The 24,804-nt window shown below is 39.9% G+C and overlaps 1 protein-coding gene across 1 annotated transcript in view; it reads right to left on the reverse strand.

Annotated features, from left to right (window-relative positions):
- Nucleotides 1-2,572: 2,572 nt before the first annotated feature.
- ATP2A3 (ATPase sarcoplasmic/endoplasmic reticulum Ca2+ transporting 3) overlaps nucleotides 2,573-24,804 on the reverse strand; it is a 311,056-nt gene continuing 288,824 nt past the window's right edge. The window contains exons 19-22 of the mRNA XM_077482351.1: nucleotides 22,381-22,498; nucleotides 17,137-17,254; nucleotides 10,952-11,027; nucleotides 2,573-4,962 (exon numbers count right to left, since the gene is read on the reverse strand). Of these exons, the coding sequence (XP_077338477.1) occupies nucleotides 4,917-4,962; nucleotides 10,952-11,027; nucleotides 17,137-17,254; nucleotides 22,381-22,498 (358 nt within the window). The 3' untranslated portion in view covers nucleotides 2,573-4,916. The remainder of the gene's footprint in view (nucleotides 4,963-10,951; nucleotides 11,028-17,136; nucleotides 17,255-22,380; nucleotides 22,499-24,804) is intronic.

Here is a 24,804-nt window from a genome sequence, read left to right on the forward strand (position 1 = left end):
ATAGTCATTAAAAGTTAATTCTGAAGTTTATATTTGTGTTCAGTTTGAAGGGGTCTATCATAAAATCACCAGAAGTTTTCCAGACAATAAAACTTAAAGCGGTAGTAAAGCCGCTGAGTTTTTTTTTCATACCTGCAAGGGAAAAGGCCTAATGAGCTAGTATGCACTGCATACTAGCTCATTATGAAATACTTCCCTAAGCCCTTGTACACACGGTTGGAGATTCCGACTGAATGTGTCCTATCAGACCGTTTTGTTGGATAATCTGACTGTGTGTGGTCTCCATCGGACTGTTTCTGTCGGAGTATCTGACGGACCAAGTTTTCCAACTTGTCCGTAAAATTTTCCGACAAAAGGCTCCGATCGGACATACTCCGATCATGTGTAGCCTACTCTGATGGACCAAGTGCCACACATGCTCAGATCAAATTCCTAGACCAAAGCTACTGGCTACTAGCCTGAACGTAGTCCCGTCGTAACGAAATAACATCATCACGTTATGTACAATCGGATTTTCCGACAACTTTGTCCGACCGTGTTTGCAACAGTTTCGGACAAAATCCGTCGGATTTGGTTGTCAGAATGTCCAACAGTGTGTACAAGGGCTTATAACGAGGCCCTGACATCTGGCCCGATCCATGCAGAGGGAGCTCACATGTTCCCTCGCGTGTCTTCCGGGTATCACGCTCCGGCGCTGTGAGTGGCCGGAGCCGCGACATCGTCAATCCTGCGCACGGGAGATTTCTTCCCGGCAGGGTCCGGCATCTGCCGGACTTTCAGCTGTGAATCCCCTGTGCGCATGCGCCGCTACAGTCAGCGGCGCATTGCGAGGGGAATATCTCCTAAACCGTACAAGTTTAGGAGATTTTTTTTTACCTACAGGTAAGCCTCATTATAGGCTTTCCTGTAGGTAAAAGTCCCAAATTTGACTAGACAACCACTTTAAAAAAAATATTGTTATCAATTGATACACCTCTAAAAATATGTGATGTCAGAAGATGGTTTTGCTGAAGCAGGACTTGAAAAAACATACTGCTCTGTAACACCACATACAGTTTAAAGACATCTTTAAAGCATATAATTTAACCACTTAAGCCCTGGACCAATTTGCAGCCAAAGGACCAAGCCCCTTTTTGTGATTTGGCACTGCGTCATTTTAACTGACAATTGCGCGGTCGTGTGACGTGGCTCCCAAACAAAATTGGCGTAATTTTTTTCCCACAAATAGAGCTTTCTTTTTGGTGGTATTGGATCACCCCTGGGGTATTTATTTTTTGCGCTATAAACAAAAATAGAGCGACAATTTTGAAAAAAGGCAATATTTTTTACTTTTTGCTATAAATATCCCCAAAAAATATATAAAAAAAGTTTTTTCCTCAGTTTAGGCCGATACATATTCTTCTACATGTTTTTGGCAAAAAAAAAAAAAAAAAAAAAAAAAAAAAAATCGCAATTAGCGATTATTGATTGGTTTGCGCAAAAGTTATAGCGTTTAAAAAATAGGGGATAGTTTTAACATTTTTTTTTTTTACTAGTAATTGTGGCGATCAGTGATTTTTATTGTGAATGCGACATTATGGCGGACACATCGGACATTTTTGGAACCAGTCATTTATACAAGAATCAGTGCTATTTAAATGCACTGATTCCTGTGTAAATGACACTGGCAGTGAGGGAGTTAACCACTAGGGGGCAGCGTAGGTGTTATGTATGACGTTATGTTTTTTTTTATTGTAGGGGGCGTGGCTTGGCATGTGATGTCACTGATCGTCCTTCCCTATAAAAGAGAAGAGACGATCGGTGACAGCCACACAGGGAAGCATGGGGAGAGGTTACCCGGACACCAGCAGCGATCGGATCTGCTGGCCACGGAGCACAGGACCGGCGGCACGCTCCTGACCCACGGCTGGGCACTTAAAAAGCAACGTACAGGTACGTTTCATTCTGCCGACGTACATCGGCGTGAGTCGGTCCTTAAGTGGTTAAAAGACTGGTGTTTTTTCCCATGTAGCTTTCCAAGCCTCATTAAAAGGACTCTCTCTCCGCTTTGTTGACATGGCTCTCCCCCACTTCCTGTATTAGAGTTTAAATTTAAATACACTAACAAAATTAAGCCAAACTCCAGCTAATACTTTACAATAAGTTAGAGCAAACTGTTTTTTTTTTCCTTTTGGGATAAAGGTAGATCATTTTAAGCATCCCTGCCAGTGTTAAATGGTTTGTCTCATTTCTGTAACTACAAGAGAGCGTGACCCTTTGAAAAACAGATTTACTGGCTGTATCATCAGATTAAAAGAAAAGCCTAAAAAAGGAAACAAATGCAGCCATTGCATCTAAAAATTGGTGGGTGAAAATATGATAAATGTTTGCTTTTGTGTTTAATGCCGTTAGGATTTTTTAACCCCCAGCAGATTTATCCATCCCTACTAATAAACTACACATACAATTTGTGCCTTTTTCCTGTAAACATTATAGGTCTATTAAAATGCCCTGATTTATTCCTCCTTTGAAGTAATATGTACTGACAATGATCATTACAAATGAAGCAATAAAAAACACATTTAACCCTGTGCAAACTTAATATAATAGCTTTTATTCTTTAAAAAGTTCACTCATATACAAATAGTTAAAATCAGAGTTCACTCTAAACCGGAATACAATTTTTCAACAAAAAAACTGAATAGCATATTTGGTCAAACATTTTCTTGGTGTTCTGTAAAACAAGTGTTCCTTAAATATAGAATATATTATTTAATTACAGTAACATATTTTGCATTTTTTTCTGTACAATGGATCTGCTCAGTAGTATAACAAGTGTATACATTCCAATGCATTGGAAGATATTGGATGAATTATATCATAAAAGATGGTAAAACATTGACCCCAATTTGACCGTTAACTGACAGTGTGGTAGAAATCCCTTATTATATATATGTCATATTTAATACAAATATTTGATAAAAAATAAGGTAACAATTCAAGCAATAATTCATTAAATATGGTCCATACAATGAAAAAAATAATGGGGAAGTTATGACTATTGACCTGACAACACGCAATTTTCTGTTCCCTTTGTGTGGTCTGCTGCTAAGCAGAACTGCCATACGTGTGTATGTGTTAAGTATGTTGAAATAAACTGAGGATATGTAAACTTAAATGCAAGGAAATTATGAAAATGATGATGGAAAGTCCTTATAATACCGGCTTTCATTGTGTGAAGGACTGGATGAATATGGTTGACGTTTAAATGAAATTGGACTTTTCACAAGGACTTGAAAATCATTAGCGGACTTATCAAAGTGCACTTACTGCCACTGCTGAAAGTACCTTCTTCCTTGAATTTCACAGGATATTCTTGATAAAAAGGAGTAGTCAGATACAAAGGGGAATACTCATTAGTGAAAGGTAATAGGGCCATTTAAGTCAGGTTCTGTATAGCTAAATGCAGCCACTCGTGTTAACACACATGCTTAACACACAGGTTGAATGGTCAGGGGTATAAAAAATAAGGCATCACTTCAAAAATATTTATTTTTTTCATCCCAAGGGATCCTGACCCATCATTATTGAACAGTTGTGTTTACAGCACACTGTAAAAAGAATAAGTTACGAAAACAGCACAAAATGCTTATGTATGCATAATCACTTAGTTCCTGTGCTGAAGCACAAACCTGCACCTTAAGCAACATTTATAAACCGCCATGAGCCTGAGTTCTACTGCAACATTTCAAACAAACAACATCCATATAATACACTATCAATAATGTTCAGAACAAAAGTGTTTGAGATTTAAAATGACTTAAATAGGTCTCTTATTTTAACCCAAAAAAAAAATGAATCCATTAAAATTTTTACTTAAGTAGGTGTATTTTTAGTTTCTGGAGTCACTGAACCCCCTATATTCTCAGGTTTTCATCACATTACTATTAGAACCGTTGCATACATTATTACATAAGCTAGTTACAGTGCTATATTACAGTTAAACAGAACTTTGCTACACCGAATTGAATAGAGGGTTATTAAAAAGGGGACCCATCATGACAACTGTTACCCGTTATAACTCTGCATCACATGTAGGGCTAGAATATGCCATAGCTTGGCTGAAGGGGGCAGTGCTAGTTATGGGGCAGAGCAGCACCTTGTAGGGTGACATTTCTACTCTGTAATTAGTGCAGCTTCTGGGAGTCAGGCAAATTACAGCCTCAAGTGCTGGATTGGAGCCTTGGCTGTGTCAGGGAACAAATGTTATGACAGGTTAACTTAAAACAAATGTTTCCACAGTAAAGATAGCTCTTCATAATTGCATAACATAAAATGTCACACAATAAAATGTCACAGCTTCTCAGTGAATATTGTAAAAGTGAAATATGAATTTGCAGATGAGCTGATTGTGTGGGTTTCAAACATCAGCTTACGGCACCTTTTTTGGCAAGAGCAACAATGCTGCTGTATATGAACTATATATATGCTGACAATAAAGCACTTTGAGTAGGAAGTGCCTCTGTTTCCCATGATGACAAAACCATGCTGCAAAAACAGGCTAGTTGTTTTTTCTTAACCATCAATGCCTGTTATAGCTTCCCTGTCGTGAGTATTTCAGCACCCTCAGGACCTCTTCGTTTCACGTTGACACACATATGACAAACAAATCCTGACTTTTCAGTAGCGTCTGGTTTAAATCCTGCATGGCCAAATCTATGTAATTTTATCCCCAAGCCACAGTAAAGATGTCCAGTTATTGCACCTTTATGTACAGAAAAAAAAGCTACAAACAAATATTTCAGTATTTTTTTTTCTTTTATACTTTTCACCTGCATTTGTCTAATAGGTGTAAAAGCTTGTCTTTTTTTTTCTTTTTTTTTTTGGACTTTCAGACATACAGGATTCTTCAGTTTCAACTGGTTTTATGGGACACATTATTTAGAAATATTGTTGTCCGAGTGTTGTGGGTATCTTTTCTTCCTGCAAGGAAAAAAAAACAAAATGTAGCATTTGTTGGAATATCGCATTCTGAAAATTTTCATAACCAATGGCAATTATTAAAAGTGGACTAGAGAGGACAGCTCAAGACAAAAGACACATCGGGTTCCTAAGCACAGCAATTAATCAGTTTTTAGCCATAGGGCCCTGTCACATCAGCAATGTGTATAAGAGACCTGTAGCATGCGGAGAATCTCTTACCTTGGTATTTTTGATGAATAGCAGACAATAAAGGGGTCTGTGGTTGCAGAGATACCAGTGATTCATGTTTCAGTTGATGCATGATTACTTTTATTTATTTTTTAAGGTTTGCATCTAGCTACAGAATCTCTACCCAGCTGCTTTTAACAATGAGCCTGTATTTACACCTTTGCGTTTTGAATCGTGGGCAGATTTGCAGCTATTCTGCCCACCATTTCAAAGCGCTAAGGTGTGAATGACAAATCGCAAGAACGTAAAATTGAGATGCCATTCATTTGAATGGCGCCTAAAATCATGGTGCAGTTGTGCTGCACAATAAATCACGCTGCAATTGCAGCAACCTGCATCGTGTGAAACCTGTCGCCCAAAAAATGTTCAAGAGCTACTTTTGAGCGACATGCTTCACGCGATGCAAGCTGCAGCACTTACAGCGTGACAAATCACCACAAGATTTTAGGTGCCATTCAAATGAATGGCATCTCAAACATGCGATTTGTCATTCACACCTCGCTTTGAAATCACAGGCAGAATGGTAGCAAATCTGCCTGCGATTGAAAACGCAGAGGTGTGAATGCAGCCTGGCACACCGGCAGTTTGTAGCTGAACAGGGAAGTATTGTAACTAGCTACAAACTACCAGAGAAAATAATCAGAGAGATTTATAGAGGATACAAATCTGTGCTTCAAAGTTTCTGATGCCACATGACCTTTACTTTTCTCACTTACCCTAGAAAATTCCAACTGGAATCTGACCAGCTGCTAGAACGCACCTCCACTATCTTTAACTTCATATATCAGCGTGTAGCAGCATATTTAAAAAGCATGAACATTGTCAATGTGCATTAAAATATTTGCCAAGTTACTTATAATGAAAAAAGTCACAGTCAGGAGCTTATAAATGATTTCCTTGATACATAATTTTTTGTTTTTGAATGTGGCTCTCTATATAGCAGTTATTGGGGAGTTTATTAAATATGTATTAGTCTAAAAAAAAATGCCATTTACCACTTAAATGAATGACAGCAGAAAGTCAGTGGCATCTTACCTTTTTTTAGGTGCTGAATTATAAAGCAATGCAAGAAAAGCAAGAAAGTAGAAAAGCATAAATACATGTCTAATATGTAAAACATTTTCCACACATTGTAAATTCAGTATTTGTACGCCAAGAATGCTTAAAAAACTAAGATAGTTCAAATAATACTTTTACAAAAAATAACTGTCAGACAACCACATAATGTTGGAAACGTGCAATAAATAGCAATTTAACTTGTGGGCTTTGTGAGATCAGTTCAGTGTTTATCTCAGAGGTCGCCCTGGGAAACTAGTAACAAGATGTCACTGTACAAATTTTCCTGTAACAAATGTGTACAGTCTGCCAGTCTATTTATGGCTGTGCTAGCATCCACTGCCATTTTAGGATACCAACATTTTAGAAAGGAGCATATGCATGGTTGCACCTTTAGTGGACCAAATTATATTTCAAAATCATTCTTGCTAATGGAAAGTATACAGCAACGTATGATTAAATACATTTAGAGCAGAGTGCACAATTATGACAAGGCTGGCACAGGAAGAATTATATTTCAACTCTTGCCTTTCATCAGCATTGTTAATGGCAAAACGACCCTACATTACCTTTTTTTTCTGCAGGGTGAGGACTTGACTATTTACAAAAGAACAAATTTCTTCCATGTACAGATCACCTGTTTTTGACTGATTGTAGTTACCGTATATACTCGAGTATAAGCCGAGATTTTCAGCCCTTTTTTTTAGGTTGAAAGTGCCCCCCTCGGCTTATACTCGAGTCACCGCCGTCTGCCTACCTGATCAGGCATGTCATGTAGACAGACGGTGGCCAGCGTGTCATAAAAACATACAGCGGCCATTCCAGTATTCAAAAGCCGCACCTCCTCCTCGTCTGATAGGCAGAACACTCAATTTCCCAGCAGTCAGTTTTCAGCCTATCACGGACATCCCCTCATCCTCATACCTCAGACGAGGATGAGCGGATGTCCGTGATAGGCTGAAAACTGACTGCTGGGAAATTGAGTGTTCTGCCTATCACAGACGAAGAGGAGGCGCGGCTTTTGAATACTGGAATGGCCACGGTATGTTTTTATGACACGCTGATCGGTGGCTGCAGATGGGCACACGGAGGCATGCACAGGACACAAAGGATGAAGATTAGCACAGGTAGGCTGCAATGGACACAGGGAGGTATACACAGGACACAGTGAGGTAGGCAGATCTGCACAGGAGACAGGGAGGTATACACAGGACACAGTGAGGTAGGCAGATCTGCACAGGACACAGGGAGGCATGCAATAGACACAGTGAGACATGCAGCTGCAGATGGGCATTGTTGACCCTCTTTGCCACTTACAGTAGCTGCTGCATTTCCCACCCCCGGCTTATACTCGAGTCAATAAGTTTTCCCAGTTTTTTTGGGGTAAATTAGGGGCCTCGGCTTATATTCGGATCCACCTATACTCGAGTATATACGGTATAAATGATACAAAAAATATGTTTTTTACAGATAGCAGAACAGTATTTTGTAACCTCAGCATTGTAATTTTTGTTAAATTACATTTTTAAAGTGATATTAAAGTCTCATTTTTACAGTGGATATAAAAAGTCTACACACTCCTGTTAAAATGTCGGGTTTCTGTGATGTAAAAAACAGACAAAGATAAATAATTTCAGAACATTTTTCCACTTTTAATTCGACCTATAAACTGTACAACTCAGTTGAACAACAAACTGAAATCTTTAAGGTGGCGGAAAGTAAAACTAAAAAACTAAAATTTGGTTGCATAAGTGGAACTTCTGCTCATTTGTCTCCTCTCCCCCTCTGGTACCACAATTGTCACTTTTTGGGGGGGAGGGGGGACAGGATACCTGTCTTTGAAAGGTATCCTGTTCCCACTTCCGGGGGTCCGTGCTGCGGCCCATGACGTCACTGCGGGGCTCCCTCCTCCTCCCTCTGTCGCTGGGCCAGTAGGAGAGAGGATTGGGGCCTTGCACATGCGCAATATGGTTACCGGTGTGAAGCCATAAGGCTACACTGCTGGGTTCCTTTACGTGCAATGGCGGCGGCAGCAGCCGACAGCTGATGGAAACATCTGCTGCGGTGCCGATGTCTCTGGACTCCAGGACAGGTAAGTGTCCTATTAAAACCCAGCAGCTGTAGTATGTGTAGCTTTGCTGCTAGTACTATATTTGCTTTACCTGACAAATATGCTGCTTTATAATATGACATCATTGAATTGACCACCCCCTTTCAAAAGGGCAAGGATGGGGCCTCTGGGTTCTTCCAGTGTAGTAATATGGTCTTCCTACCATAAAAAAGTTCTATGAGGCCGAGATGGAACCACCTCTTCCACCAAACCCAGGGGACACACTAATTGTCTGAGGGACAAGGACCACTAGGAACTCTGCTATGCAGGCGGTAACCTCAGTCCAAAACGGTTTGATCAGAATGCATCCCAGAAAATATGGTCAGCAGCCGCTGGTGAAAATTCGGCTGCAACATTCGGGTATATGGCCGATAGTCTAGCCGGTGTATAATACATTTTATGCAAAAAATTTAATTGGGACAGGCTGAAAGGGGTGATCCCAAATGTCATTCCACTCCTCACCCTGGATGTCAGAGACCTCTGCTTCCCACCTTTCCCTGCATTTAACCAATGCCAATGGACGTTTTTTAAATAACTCCTTGTATGTAACGGATAGTGCCATCAAGTCCTTTCCCTCAGACTTAGAAAACCTGCTCACAGCGAACTTCCCAAAACACTAGCTTTAAACTGGGCCTGGAAGGCGTGACGTAACTGGAGAAATCTGAAGTAGTGTGAATTGGGAAGGTCATGTCTACTTTTGAGCTGGTCAAAGGTAAGTAATTCCCCCTCTCTAGTGATGTCTTTAAGAAGTTCGACCCCCCCCCCCCCGATACCCACACCATGGGGTCCTCAAAAGAGTAGAAGTGAGGCAGTTTGGGATTCATCCACAAGAGGGTTGTGGGAGAAAAGCCTAAATGATTAGGACTGGCCAGTCCCCTTCCCATGCCTTGATGGTGGCTTTCATAGACATCGTAAGGGGAAGATCTGACTTAGAACCTCTATGAGTGGCCAATCTTTAAGACTCATATGATCCCAGGTGTGCTGCCTCTAATATCGTGGCCGAGTCCCCAGCATCAGAGATCAGCCAGCGGTGAACAAACACCATCTGGCTCGCTATGTAGTATTTCCTCCAATCTGGCAATGCTAAACCTCCCTGACCCCAGGGTTCCTGAAGTACCTGAACACGACTTGGAGGACCACAGAAACAAACTGCTGATGTTATCCAACTTTTTAAAGAATGATTTAGGTATCCATATGGGTGCGTGTCTTAGAAAATATAATATAACCGGGAGACTTTTCATCTTAAGCAGGTTAATCCTCCCTATTAATGATAATGTAAGTTTTTGCCACGCTTGGACCTTCTGTTTAAAGAGAGTCAATAAGGGAGTCAGACTGAGGGGCAGACAGTCGGCAGTATTTGCTGTGACTTTGACTCCTAAATATGCAATTGTGGACTCCCATCTCAATTCCAGATTTGGGTCCACCGCCTTCTTTGCACCAGAATCCAGTGGCAGGATAGACTATTTGTTCCAGTTAACCCTCAAACCTGAGAAAGTAGTGAAGTTGGTTGCTCAAAATCTGCTAAAGCCGCTGTCAGCGACTCTTGAGTCTCACAGGAACAGCAACAAATCATCAGCATAGAGCGCCAAACATTCATCAATGGTGCCTACCCTGATTGCCTCAACCTTTGGTGACAATTTTAGGGCAATTGCTAATGGCTCCTTTATGAGAGCAAATAGGAAGGGCAACAGAGGGCAACCTGTTGAGAGCCTGAGCTGGCCGCTCCTGACCCCTCCACAGCCCAGAGCTCCAGTGAGAGCAGGAGGGGCTGAGAAGAGAGCTGGTGACCGACAGTTGCCTAGACAGACAACTGAGTGATCACATAACTTAGTCTTAGAACCAGCAGGGGACAGCAGCAGTATTGGACCAATGCTGCAGCCACATAGGTGACTTCTCCTTTAACATTTCACTTATAATATCCATATAAACCAGGGATAAACTTCCATATATCCATATAAACCAGGGATAAACTATTTGCTATTGCTTGCTGTAGGCCAGAAGTTATATATGAGCCATGTGCTGTATGCTTTGTAGTCTAAGTCTTCCCTTACAGGGCAGGAGAAAGTGTTAGCCTAGAATGCTGGTCAGCCACCCCACTGCTGAACAAGCTTTCAGGGTGGCAAGACCAATTTTACAAGCAGAAAAGAGAAAACAGAAAAAGGGTTAGAGAGCAGATGCCTTACCTGAAAACTGAAGGGCTTACTAGAATCACTGAATGCTGTATTTTATAAAAAGGTATCTTCCACAGCAAGGCATCCCATTTGGATGCAGTCAAAGAAACTTAAAATTGGCCATACACTAGTAGATTTTTGAATGAACAAAATTTGACCTCATTCACCATTAGAAAATTTAATGAACATTCTTAAAATGAAAATTTCCAAATTAAAAACGCTACTAGCTTATGTCTTGCTTAATTGTCAGAACTGTTATAGCCGGTTTACCATTTTTTGTATACATGTCTCGAAAATGCAAAAAAGATATAGATTTTTATTTACAGCAAAAAATATATAAAACAAATACAGAAAGCCCTTAAACTTGCCATGTGGTCCAAAGCAACATATTATCCTAAATAAACGAATAAAAAATAATAATCACCCAGTCTGATCTTGACTCCTATTAGTCTTCGTCTGGGCAGTCCCATTCCAAGACTGTTCTACAGTTTTTAGTAAACCTAGGGAAATGAAAAAATTAGTACTAAACAATAAAATGCAGGTGGCTGTCATTCTCATACTATAGGGATAAAATTACAAGTAAATGCAGAGGAGAATGTCCTAACTGATACCAAACAAAAAAACAAAAAAAACATACAACAAATGGGAATGAACCATCACTATAGGTTAACCTAAAGTGGTTGTAAACCCTTCCGTATAGTGAGTGAAGTGACTGGCCTTAGGTGATACACAGAGGTGAAACAAATCCTCCTACATAAGTTGTACCCCTTTATCTGAAAGTCTTCTCTACATCCAAAGTCCAAGGTCTATAAAGCTTGCCTAAACTGTCAGAAAAAGGGTCAGAGAGCTGAAATTACACACTGCATAGCACAGTGAAGAGAGCTCTGAGAGATGATTAGAGGGAAGGAACAGAGCTGAGGCTGTCAATCAGCTGGAAATCCCTCCCGCCACCTTTTTTTCTCTTGGTGTGAGGAAACCTTGCCAAAAGTGACTGATGTTGATAGTAGATAGCCAAGGCAACAGACAGAAATACCACTTAGTGCTCTGAATTGAGACAGGCACACACTGTAGAGGGATAGAGGGATAGGTTTTGTTAATATTTCATGTCAGAGGTTTACAACCACTTTAAAGCCAACATACCAGGACAAGAAAAATCCTTTTCAAGAAAGCAACAGCTATTTTCAGGTCAGTTCAAAGGACTGAAAACTACAGTTATGTGACAAAATTAAAGATCTATTTTCCTTATGTCAAAATTGTATGCATTGAGGCATATTTTGTTTGGATTACAAAATAAGTCTAAATTAATTCTGTCTGCAACACTTAAATGATATTTGTAAGCCAAAGCACACCCTGACATGCTTTTCAGTGATGGCTATGATTCAAGTGATTTTAAGAAAAATAAAAAAAGAAGAGGTTATACTTAACTCTGTGCAACTATATTGCACAGAGAGGTGCCTTACCACCTCTTCTGGAAACCCCCCACCAGCACTGTCCACTCCTCCCTTTTTTGGGTGCCTCCTTAGCAAACCAGATTCTATGGTGGCACCTGTGCAGGTGCACTTCCATGCTGGGCTGTGTGCATCCAGAGAGACACACAGCTCAGGTAAGCTAAGCCCCACTGCCTTTTCACACAAGTTTAACTGAAAGCCTATGACTGCAACTGCCCTCAGGGTCTCCTGTGAAACCAGGAAGTGAAAAGGAGTGATGCTGCAGCCGGACAGTGCTGGATCGGTGACAGAACACAGGTGTTTAAGGATGCTTTTTTTTTTTTTTTAACCCTAAAGCAGGGAAGGTAAAAAAAAAAAAAAAAAAAATGCTTGACTTTAGAAATTTAAGGAAGAACATCAGTTAACCTTCCCAGCGTTATGATTATGTCAGATTTTGAATCTCAAAGCGGTACATTGTTTTGTATAGAAATTTGGCGTTTTATATCGGAGGCCTATCATTCTTAGTAATAACACACTTAAATCAGTCCAAACAAGAGTCTAGTAGACATCCCAGATATGATAAAGTTTGAAACACGAAATCATAAATTATAACTAAATAATTATAAAAAAATAATATTAAAATTAATTTCCCCACTATTCACTATAGCTCAATTCTGCAAGTGTTCTAATTTTCTAGCTGGTCTAAAACCACTTTTGACGTAAAAAGGACACTTTTTGGTTGCCATGGATAATCTCATGTTTCCAGGCAGAAAGAACAGTATATATAATATAAAAGTGCCTAAAAGACATTTTTCATATTGACTGTGGGCCTCATTTAAAGTCCCATTTTCTTCTTCCTCTCTTTCCCACATAGATAGGGATGGAGGTATGACTAGGTCCCTGCCTCATTTATAGTCCCAACAAATATCCTCATTTTGTTCTAATTTACTATAACTGTTTTTTAGCTGGTCTAAAACCACTTTTGACGTAAAAGGGACACTTTTTGGTTGCCATGGACAATCTCAAGTTTCCAAGCAGAAAGAACGGTATATATAATATAAAAGTGCATTCAGGGCACTGGACAAAGCACTAGGTACAAAAAGGATGTGATATTATTTGATAAAGTAATGTAATCTTACAGTGTACTGTATGTGTTATGTATTTTGTTCCTTTTGACTTTGATGCTCACAGGGAACAGAGCCTGGAACACAGAGCATTGGGGCGGATGATCCGGTGGAGGACACAGAGGGGGGACATTGCAGGATCCTGGTGACATCAAACCATCAAATGGCTAGTGTCATAAGTGATCGCATGTGCAAGCACCATGGCAGCTGCAGATCAAACAGAAGCAGCTTCCTTGTGAAGAATAGGAGTGTTTAATTCCACTTTAAGGCTGTCAGCAGATCGCCCCCTACAAACTCGGCAGTGCCTAAATATGGAGAGCAACTGAGCATGTGCAGAACAGGGTGAGATAGTGTATTACTGGATTTTAAACAGTATAGGCATTTAGAATATTTTTACATAGCTATACCTGCAAATGGGGTCAGCCTGAAGTCATCTAGCAGGACTTAATTTTCTGACCAAAGTTCCACTTTAACTTGTGTGTTGTGAACTACTACGCTGTATTTTGAGTTGATAATTCCTTTTGCACTATGTCCATCATTTCTAATAAATATAGTTTAGATTTATTTTTTTGTACTGTTGCCTTTGTTCCAGATGTTGGTTACATAGAGTATGTTGTAAATATAACCCTGTTAACAGAATTGTTGATTGATAATATTCATACAATCACATTCTATTTTAGTCTTTTCAATGCTCATTTTCCTATGCATGAACAAATTCAATTGCAGACTTTTAAGGACCCATAATGAAAATACTGAGAGCATAAACACATGTGCCATCTGAATTTCAAGTAATAATGGTTATGCTAAATAATGCAACTATGTAAGATTCATAAGGGAATTTTTTTAATGTTTCTCGTACAATAACACAAGCTGCTAAGTTTTGTGTTATAAGCTGTGAAAATGAACATATATTTATACGCCAAGCCAATTCATAAGGGAAAGCTAATATTTCCTAACATTTCAGATGACACCTAGTGGCTAAAATAAAGAATGCCATTTAAAAACACAAGGTAAATATTAGTGCTTATTTACTAAAGAAATGGAGCACTTTGTATATATATATGAATATATGTCGGGAGTTTATTGAAGTGAAGCGGTTTTTAAATTAAACATCCAATCTTGATCAAGCATAAATCCTATTTTATGCCACTGATAAACAAAAAGGTCACATTTGCCCAAGAAAGAGGAAACAAGTGCAAGAAATTAGACATTAATTGAGGGATCATTAGCAAGCTGTCTGGTTATGTACCACTAGGCATCACAAAATAATTTCTCTATCCACTGCTATATATCAGCTGGCAGAGTTTGTATATATGACTCCCATACTTTTTATTTTTTTTTATTTCCCCTGTACATGACTACATATTTAAAGTGAACTCAGCCTACCCTTATTTAATAAGCTAAGTGAAGTTGATTTTGCCAATTGAAAGTATTTAACCCTGTAAAATTTGTAATAATTTATCACACCCTGTTAACTCTGACCTATGAAGTTGCATTTACCTCCAGTAACGTTAAAGTGGTATTAAATCCAAAAGCAATCATTTTACTTACCAATTCTTAGATGTGATGGCTGCATTAGACTTTTTTGCCTTTATTTTCACCTGGTGATCTGGCCAATAAGTGTTATTTTTCAACATAACAAGCTGTTCTGCAGATGTATCAATTAGAGGGTTGAGACAGCCTGTAAAACCTTTATCCCAAAAGGAAAAACTGTTTTGCTATAACTACTTATAAAGTGTGAGCTGGCGTTGAGGTTCAATGTGTTAGTGTATCTAAATGTGCTAAAACATCTAACACTCTTCTCTCACCAGACAGACAATACTCCTTCATCCAGAGTGGTTGCACACTAATACAGGAAGTGTGTTATTGGCCAGGTCACCAGGTAAAAACAAAGGGGTGAAAGCCTATCAAAAAAGGAATTCAGCCACCACATCTAATGATTGATAAGCTGCAATACATTACATTTTTGGTTGATTTTGGGTTTATGTAAATTTTAATTAAAAAATTAATATAAATGGTTTGCAGCCACGCATATAATAATTAAATGTACACATGCCTTCACGGTAACAATGAATGATTAAAAAACAACCACAAAAAAAACCCTTGAAACAAATCTATAGCAACATGTCACAATGCATCACATGAACCATGGTGGATTCTGGGAATAAATGAAAAACAGAGATCTGAAATTTAGTGTGAGCATTTACTTCCTGGAATCCATCTGCCCTTTGCTCAAGCATGCATGCAGGAGAGTGTGCTTAGCTGAGAAACCCCTCCTCCTCTCCTGAGGACTCCTGTAAGCCCTTGTACACACGGTCGGACATTCCGACGGAAAATGTCCGATCGGACCGTGTTGTCGGACAATCCGACCGTGTGTGGGCTCCATTGGACTGTTTCCGTCGGAATATCTGACAGACAAAGTTTTAGAGCTGGGCTGTAAAATTTTCCAACAACATGATCCTATCAGACCTTGTCCGATCGTTTGTAGAGAATTCCGATTGGACAAAGTGCCACGCATGCTCAGATCAAATTCCTAGACCAAAGCTATTGGCTACTAGCGTAGTCCCGTCGTAACGAAATATCATCACGTTCTGAACGATTGGATTTTCCGACAACTTTGTCCGACCGTGTGTATGCAACACCAGTTTCGGACAAAATCCGATGGATTTGGTTTTTTGGAATGTCCGACCGCGTGTACAAGGGACAAGACATTTTCCTAGCCACTTAAGGACTAGCCTTGTTTTGGAATTTAGGCGTTTGCATGTTTAAAACAGTTTTTTTGCTAGAAAATTACTTAGAATCCCCAAACATTATAATTGTTTTTTTTTTCTAACACCCTAGAGAATAACATGGTGGTCATTGAAACACTTTTTCACACCGTATTTGCGCAGAGGTCTTACAAGTGCACTTTTTTTGGAAAAAAAAAAATCACTTTTTTGAATAAAAAAATGAAGACAACAGTAAAAGTTAGTCAAATTTTTTTTTATATTTTGAAAGATAATGTTACGATGAGTAAATTGATACCCAACATGGAATGGCGTCAAACTTTCACCCTCAAAAATATCCATAGGCGACGTTTCAAAAATTCTACAGGTTGCATGTTTTACGTTACAGAAGAGGTCTAGGGCTAGAATTATTGCTCTCGCTCTACCAATCCTGGTGATACCTCACGTATGCGTTCGCTTCTGCGTGCGAGCTCGTCGGGACAGATCGCTTTAAAAAATTATTTTTTCTTTATTTTACTTAATTGTATTCATTTTTTAATGTTTTAAAAAAAAATAATAATCTGGATCATTTTTATTCCTATTACACGGAATGTAAACATCCTTTGTAATATAAAAAAACGCATGGCAGGTCCTCTTAAATATGAGATCTGGTGTCAAAGTCCTCAGATCTCATATTTGGACCAAAATGCAATAAAAAAAAAAAAAAAAATTGACATTTGAAAAACTTTCTGTGATAAAATGCGTCTTTAAGAGCTATGGGAGGAAGTGACGTTTTGACGTCGCTTCCGCCCTGCTATGGTATGGGGATGGGTGGGGGCCATCTTAGCCTCACTCCTCTCCATATCCAGACACTGAGAGGACACGATCGCCTCCGCCGCTGCCGACGGCTCTGGTAAGCGGTGGAGGGCAGGGGTGAGCAGTGGGGGCCCTTTCCTGCTGCTGATAACTGAGGATGGGGGCCCTTTCCCACCGCTGATAACGGTGAGCTTGCGGCGAATCCGCTGCAGAGATCACCATTATCGTAAGCACGACTAGCTCCTGAAAAGATGGATATCTCGGTTGTGGCAGCAGCTTCTGCGTTACCGAGCTATACCTCTTCAAAGTGCCGACGTATATGTAGAGGAGCCGGTTGGCAAGTGGCTAGGCAAACCAGGCAGTAACTGAAGAATTGTAAAATTGTAAAAAAAAACAAGTAAATATACTTTTCTATTTACTAATGCTAGCAGCATGAGGATTTAAAATAATCCATGTTGATTGGTAGAGTGACATTCTAATTTCGTAATAAATATACTAATAGTAATAAATAACTGGTACACAGAAGAAAGACCTTACCATCCAGGTGATGCCGTGATATATATTTGAGACCTTCATCAAGCAGAATAACAGGCAACGAAATCTTCATGACTACAAACCACTGCGTCCAGTTCAGAGGGGTTACTTGAAAAATAAGCTGTTAATTGTAAAACAATATTTGAAATACAACTGAAAATAAACAGGATTTTTAGCAAGTTAAGAGACATGTACTAAGTTCAGACTAACCAATCAGAATTTATTCAACATTGATGTGCCAAACAATGAAATGTGATTTGTACATTACTGCTCTCTGCTACATTACTAACCAAATGTAATGCGGTGTAAGATGCAACAATGATATTCAGTAATGCCATGTACAGAATAATAGGGATGTAATAAAAGTGTATTGTGGAAGATGACCTGCGTTTTCTGCATTAAATGGATGCTTTGGTTTACCATACATTGCACATAATCCCTGAATTTTGTTTAATAAAATTGATGCTTTGAACTAATTGCCCCATTATACATATTTAGCTAGGGCATATGCATTACATAATGCAAATAGCGTGTGAAGTGCCCAGAGCAACCAATGAGATTTTACTGAAATGACATCTATATAAAATATTTTGAAGCTCTAAAACAGGGTTTTGCCTGCAGCTGTTGTTCAAAACAGCACATTTGGGGGGCTTGGGGGAAAGAGATCTGGAGCAGGTTTCCAATGACCAGATTTCCAATGATCAGGTGGAGCTGTCAAAATCTGGGCTCTAAAGCCTGGTGCACAGAAGTAGAGGGAAGCTGAGACACTAAGGTTGTTAAGGAGACCTCTGATGTCTCCATAGAGAGAATTTGCCACCTGACAATATATGTAATAAAAAATGTTTGAAAGAATAAATACAACCCAAAAATAATATTAAATTGAAAGGCACCTCCACCACTGTGCACACACACATTAACACAAGCTCACATGTGAAGTGCACACGTGTATGTAAACAATTGTGCCACACATTAATTATATATGGCCATACATGTGTGACCATGAATTCTGGCTCCCTAATCTACAGCAAAGCTAAATTCAGAAGCTGTAAAAGGCATTTAAAGTGTCACAAACTTATAACTTTGAGAAGGGTAATTTTTCACCATTTCGTGGCTTTGAGGCTTAATATATTTGAGATCTGTTTACTTGACAAAATCTTGTTCTTTTACAAACTAATTGATAAAAATACAGATTCGGCATTGAAATGTAATTCTGAACTCAAGGAATTCAGACACTTTGTACAATGTGCTGGATTTATTATTAGGGGTTAAGTCCATTAATCTCTTCAATTTAAAATTAGTATTTTTACTGAGCGCTAGGAAAATAGCCATCTCTATTTCAGGCTGTCAGGGCCTGGATCTGAACCTGCAGCCTCTGCGGTGTCTAGCAGTATCTCTTGCTTAGCCACCCAAGATGCTGGACAGCTCCCTGGACAATTCCTTGAACTAGGTTTCTGGTGAGCCTTAACCACTTCAGCCCTGGAAGAATTTACACCCTTCCTGACCAGAGCACTTTTTGCGATACAGCACTGCGTCAATTTAACTGACAATTGTGCAGTCATAAAAAGTTACAACCAAACAAAACTGATGTCCTTTTTTACCCACAAATAGAGCTTTCTTTTGGTGGTATTTGATCATCTCTGGTCTTGTTTTCGCAAAAGTTATAGCGTTTACAAAATAGGGGATAGATTTATGGCATTTTAATTATTATTTTTTTTCATTAGTAATGGCGGTGATCTGCGATTTTTAGCGTGACTGACATTATGGCAGACACATCGGACACTTCTGACACTATTTTGGGACCATTAACAGCGATCAGTGCTATAAAATGCACTGATTACTGTATAAATGACAAGGACAGGGAAGGGGTTCAACACTAGGGGGCCATCAAGGGGTTAAGTGTGTGCTAGGGAGTGAGTTTAACTGTGGGGGGGATGGGCTACCCCTGACATGACAGCGATCACTGCTCCCGATGACAGGGAGCAGTAGATCTCCATCATGTCACTAGGCAGAGTGGGTTAATGCCTTGTTTACACGATTGCGGGACACCAGCGGATACAAGAGTCTGTGGGACCAGCGGGCATGGTTACGGAGTATGAGGCGCGCGCCCTGCCGTCAGTGCGCGAGCCCACAATGCCACGTCTTAACTGGTTCCCGACCGGCGAACACGATGTACGTCAGCAGAATGGCCTGTACATCCCTTTAAATTTGCCGCCGACTGGGACCTCTGAGTCGGGTCACGCAGAATCGATCGCCGTGGGGATACCCACGATCGCCTCATGTAGAGGAAGAATGGGGACTTGCTAATGTAAACAAGCATCTCCCCGTTCTGCTTAGTGATAGTGTCATCATTGATCTCTGCTCTCTGTGATTGGGAGCAGATATAAGTGACGTGTCACATGTAGCCACGGCCCCCCCCCCCACAGTTAGAATCATTCCCCAGGACATACTTAACCCCTACACTGCCCCCTAGTGGTTAACCCCTTCACTGCCAGTGTCATTTACACAGGAATCAGTGCATTTGTATAGCACTGATTGCTGTATAAATGAGAATGGTCCCAAAAATATGTCAAAAATGTCCGATGTGTCCTCCATAATGTCGCAGTCATGATAAAAATCACTGATCGCCACCATTACTAGTAAAAAAAAATAAAAAATAAAGAAAAAAAAATTTGTAATAAAAATGCCATAAAACTATCCCCTATTTTGTAAACACCAAAAGAAAGCTCTATTTGTGGGAACAAAGGACACCAATTTTATTTGGGAGCCACGTCGCACTACCACGCAATTGTCAGTTAAAGCAACTCAGTGACGAATCGCAAAAAGTGCTCTGGCCAGGAAGGGGGTAAAATCTTCCGGGGCTGAAGTGGTTAAAGGGGACGGTGCCTGTACGGCGTGTACGCCCATTTGCCCAGCCGTGCCATTGTACGGATATATATTGTCATGCACTGGTCGGCAAGCGGTTAAACTCTTTGCTTCTCACACATTATTGACCTTTGGCTTGTTCAACCATGTTTCTGCTTGATCCTAAGCTGCAACCAATTGTTATCGACCTTTGGCTTGTTCCTCGACTATGCCTTTGCAACCTACAACCACTTGTTACTGACCTTTGGCTTATTTACTGACTATGCTTCTGCTTGATCTCTACCTACTTTATCTGCTACTGGACCCCTTCTCACTGTTCACCTTGTTCTTCTCCTGGTATGGCGATTCTGAGGACCAGGATCTGGTGAATATCGGTTAATGCTTAGAACCTGTACCTTGGGTGAGCCAGTTTCATCTGCCAGGGTGATCTGCCTGTATAATTATCCTGTTGGTTGGTGGGAACCCATCTACTGCTATAGCTACTGGTCTCCAAGCCTCACCCCTTACATTGGCACTCCTACACTGAACCTTCTGATCTCAGCTACTAAAGCATCACATGCAGCCGCTGTGCGCGCCCCTCCCCTCCGTCTGCCCAATCATTCAAAAATACAAATGCTCCTGGGAATGAACAGTGGAGGGAATGGGCGGGCAGAGCTGCTGCTGTATGAGAGTGCAGCATCTCTCCTGTCATAGTCCCAGGAGTGTAGAGACAGCTTCCGGAGCTCCCTAAAACCTTCAGATCTAAATAAAAGATAAGTCTATGAGGTGGCATGCACCTTGTTGGACTTAACTCACTGTAAACAAGCACATTTCAGTGGTGAATTACTGGAGATCAGCTTTAAATTCATTTGAAACTGTTGTGCAAATACAATGCAACATTGTATCTACCAACATTTTTATTCTAAAGGACCTCTGCAGTTTTATAGGCAAGATTCAGTTTTTAACGTGTGTGAAAAAATTTATTTGCTCCTGAGGGGGAAGTGGCTGAAAATAAAAAAAAGTCTAATAAAAATAGCACACACACACACACACACAATTGGTGTGTTTATATCTTCAAAAAAATATAAATCCAGAAATAAAAAATGTGCCTCCTCAGATTAATCTTACAGCCTCCAAATGAACTTGATGACAATTACATTCACTGCTCAAGCATAAAAAGCTCATGTAAGTAACCATAATGCAATCCAAATTTTTAGGGATTGCAAAGCTGTGAAAAAGTCATGTTCATTTGGCCCTTGTCAATCGAACTTAATTTTATCCTGTGCTAACAATTTACACAAACTTCTTTTTGTGTGCTTCGCAATGTAGCACTGAAAGCAAAATAAAGCGCACAAATTCATTTTGTGATTTAATACATAAAAATCAAATTTTAATTAGCAGCCTATTTATGTATATAATATTCATTATATTTTTGTGTAAACATTCCGGGTTCAGTACAATTTATTTTATTTTATGTATATGTGTTTTATCTTACATTGGGAAAAATTGCTGGAAAATGCTTTTTTTTTCAATTTTTTTTTACTATGTATTGGCAAAAAATAAAAATAAAGTATATGTAACCAAATTTGCTTCCAAATTGAAAAACGATCCTTCCCCTAAAATTTTTTATGTAAAATGTGTCGTCAGGATAGACTACGAAATCTAAAAGATATAAATCTGTGAAACAGAGACAAGGGAACTTTAGGGGCGATTTAGGAAAAAAAAGGCTTGGGGATTCAAAGTGGTTAAAAAAAAAATAATACGTTAATGCTATATATCTACGTACATGAACACTGGACTGTCCTGTTGAGAAATGATTCAATAAAACAAGCAACACCATTAAAAACTCTGAAGAACAAATATTACTGAATTAGATTTTTTTAAATTAAAAAAAAATGTATTATAAAAAAATTAAAGTGGTTGTAAACCCCATTCATGAAATTTGAACTAAGCACATATCTGTAGTGTTTACTTATCTCTCTTCAAAGTTCTAAGTGTAATTTTTCTCTGGTGCTTTATTCCTCATCACTATGAGTCACTTCTGAGAAGCTCTGACACATGAGATAACATGAACTGAAAAGGTATGTCGGGGAGAGAGCTCAGAGGGAGATAAGCAGGGAGCTTGTCTATTCAGAATACAGTTCTGCATATTGCTTTAATCCTCTGCCTATGTGGGGGGGGGGGGGGTCTCTTTCCTCCAATTAAGTCTTACACAGTGCAAGTCCAGTCTCCCCACTCACCCCTATGTACTGCTGAAAAAGAAAGAAAGATTTTCAACACATTCTGCACTTCTCAAAGGATGTAGAATGGGGAAGACTGCAGATGTATATCTGAGGATATTCTCTTCAGTGGGTGTACAACCACTTTAACTTTTCAGAAAGACATTTTATAGCACACAATATATACCGGCATTGGTTTCACATAGAGGATCAAGAAGTGTAGTGCCATGGACATGATGATTGCACCCAGAAGCCAGATGTTAAGCCAAGGTGGCATCCTCAGTAGAGACTGGTTCTCAGACAGACTGTAGATATTAAATTGAGATAAGTGAGTTGTACATTGGCTTATTTTGTGAAACACAGTTACATTGTGACAACTTTATGTCCCTGATCTTTAAAGTGCTGGATATTGTCAAATAGAATAACAAACTACTAATAAAAAATAGGATTTTTATGAAAGCTTACCGGTAAAATTATTTTCTTGGAGTACATCATGGGACACAGAGCCTTAAGTAATTACTTAATGGGTTATAGGCTACCTTCGGGTGTTGACACTGGTAAATCCAAACAAGGAAGTTTACTCCCTATATAACCCCTCCTCTGTCAGAGCACATCAGTTTTTGTAGCAAAGCAATATACTTAATCCCAAAAGAGGGGCGGGACCTCTGTGTCCCATGATGTACTCCAAGAAAAGGATTTTATAGGTAAGCTGTAATAAAAATCCTATTTTCTTTATCATACATCATGGGACACAGAGTCTTAAGTAATTACTTAATGGGACGTCCCATAGCAATGCTACTTGAGGGGAGAGAGAAACAACCCGCAGGGTAACGACAAACTTGAGGATTTATACTGCTGCCTGCAGTACACTGTGCCCAAAGGCGATATCCTCATACCCCTTACATCCACCTGATAAAATCTCGTGAATGTATGCACTGAAGACCAAGTTGCGGCCTTACAGATCTGAGCCACGTGCTGCCCAAGAAGCACTAACTGACCTGGTAGAGTGTGCTTTAACTTGAAACGGGGGAATCTTACCCCTTGAATCATAAGTTTGAATGATCACTTGTCAAATCCACTTAGTGACAGTGGATTTTGACACTGCCTGTCCTTTCTTAGGGCCCTCTGGCAGAATAAACATCAATCTTATGAATCTAAATAGTTGTCTAAAAATATATTTTCACTGCTCTCACCATATTAAGACAATGTAGTGACTCTTCTTCCCTGGAACATGGTTTTGGAAAAAACAATGGCAGGACAATATCTTGGTTCAGGTGAAATCTGAAACCACTTTTGATAAAGTCTGCATGAGGGCGTAACACCACTCTGTCCCCATGACAAATCAAATATGGCTCTTTACAAGAAAGGGCATCCAATTCCGAAAACCTCCTTATAGCAACCAAAAATACCAACTTCCTTGGGGAATATGTTGTATTGATTCAGATGGCTGTTTTTTGTAACACAGGCAAAACTAATTCCCAAGGGTTCAAGGGAGGTTTGACGGGCAGAATAAGCCATGTCACCCCCTGTATAAAACCCCGGACTACAGCATGAGTAGCAAGTGGTCTTTTGAAATAAGACAGATAAAGCTGAGACTAGGCCTTTAATAGTACTCAAGGCCAATTTAATTTCTACCCCTTATTGTAGAGAGGCAAGAATTCTGCCTATGATATCTCTCTGAGGGTGCCAACCCTTGGATTCACACCAGGAAACATAAGCTCTCCAGACCCTATAGTTCTGGAAGCTGGCTTCCTTGCACTAATCAGGGTAGAGATAACTGCCCCGGAAAGCCCATGTTTCTTCAGAATGTGGTTTTAATATCCAAGCTGTTAAATTTAGAGACCGTAAGGTAGGATGGAATATCGGTCTCTGATAGAGCAGATCTGGCCGAAGTGGGAGAGACCATGGGCCCTCCACTGCCATCTTTATAATTTCTGCATACCATGACCTTCTGGGCCATGCAGGTGCCACCAGAATTACCGGCATTCTTTCCAGCTTGATCCTGTAAAGAAGTTGAGGCAGCAACTGAATAGGGGGGGAAATGCATAGATCAGTGAGAATCGATCCCACGGGGTCACCAACACATCCGTTTTGCATGCGAATAGATCCATTGTTCTGGCCACAAAGTTGACTTAATGTTGAACCTGGACACTAGAAGATCTACGTCCGGAGTCCCCCATCTTTGGTAAACAGCCCGAAATATGTCGGGGTGAAGAGAACATTCGGCTGGGAATAACTGCTGGCAACTCAAGTAGTCCGCCTGCTAATAGGCAAGGAACATTCCTTTCTGTCCAAGTTAGAATATGGTTCACCTCTCTCTGCGTTGAGAGACCTTGTGTGCCCCCTTGGTTATTGATATAGGCCACAGCTGTGGCACTGTCAGATTGAATCCTGACAGGACTATCCCGTAACCTGAAAGTCCAGGTCTTTAGAGCCAGACGTACTACCTAAATCTCTAGGATAATGATGGACAAGGTTATTTTCAGTTCTTGACCACTGTCCCTGGACAGTTGTCTTTTCAGCTGCTTTGACAAGTCTAAAGCTTGAATTACTTTGTTCCAAGCAGACAGGGTACTGTTTTGCAAAAGTCTTAAATGAAACTGGGCATTGG

This window comes from Lithobates pipiens, unplaced genomic scaffold, assembly GCF_037356315.1.
Source record: "Lithobates pipiens isolate NorthernLeopardFrog02 unplaced genomic scaffold, aLitPip1_a1.2 Scaffold_16, whole genome shotgun sequence".
Lineage (NCBI taxonomy): Eukaryota > Metazoa > Chordata > Amphibia > Anura > Ranidae > Lithobates > Lithobates pipiens.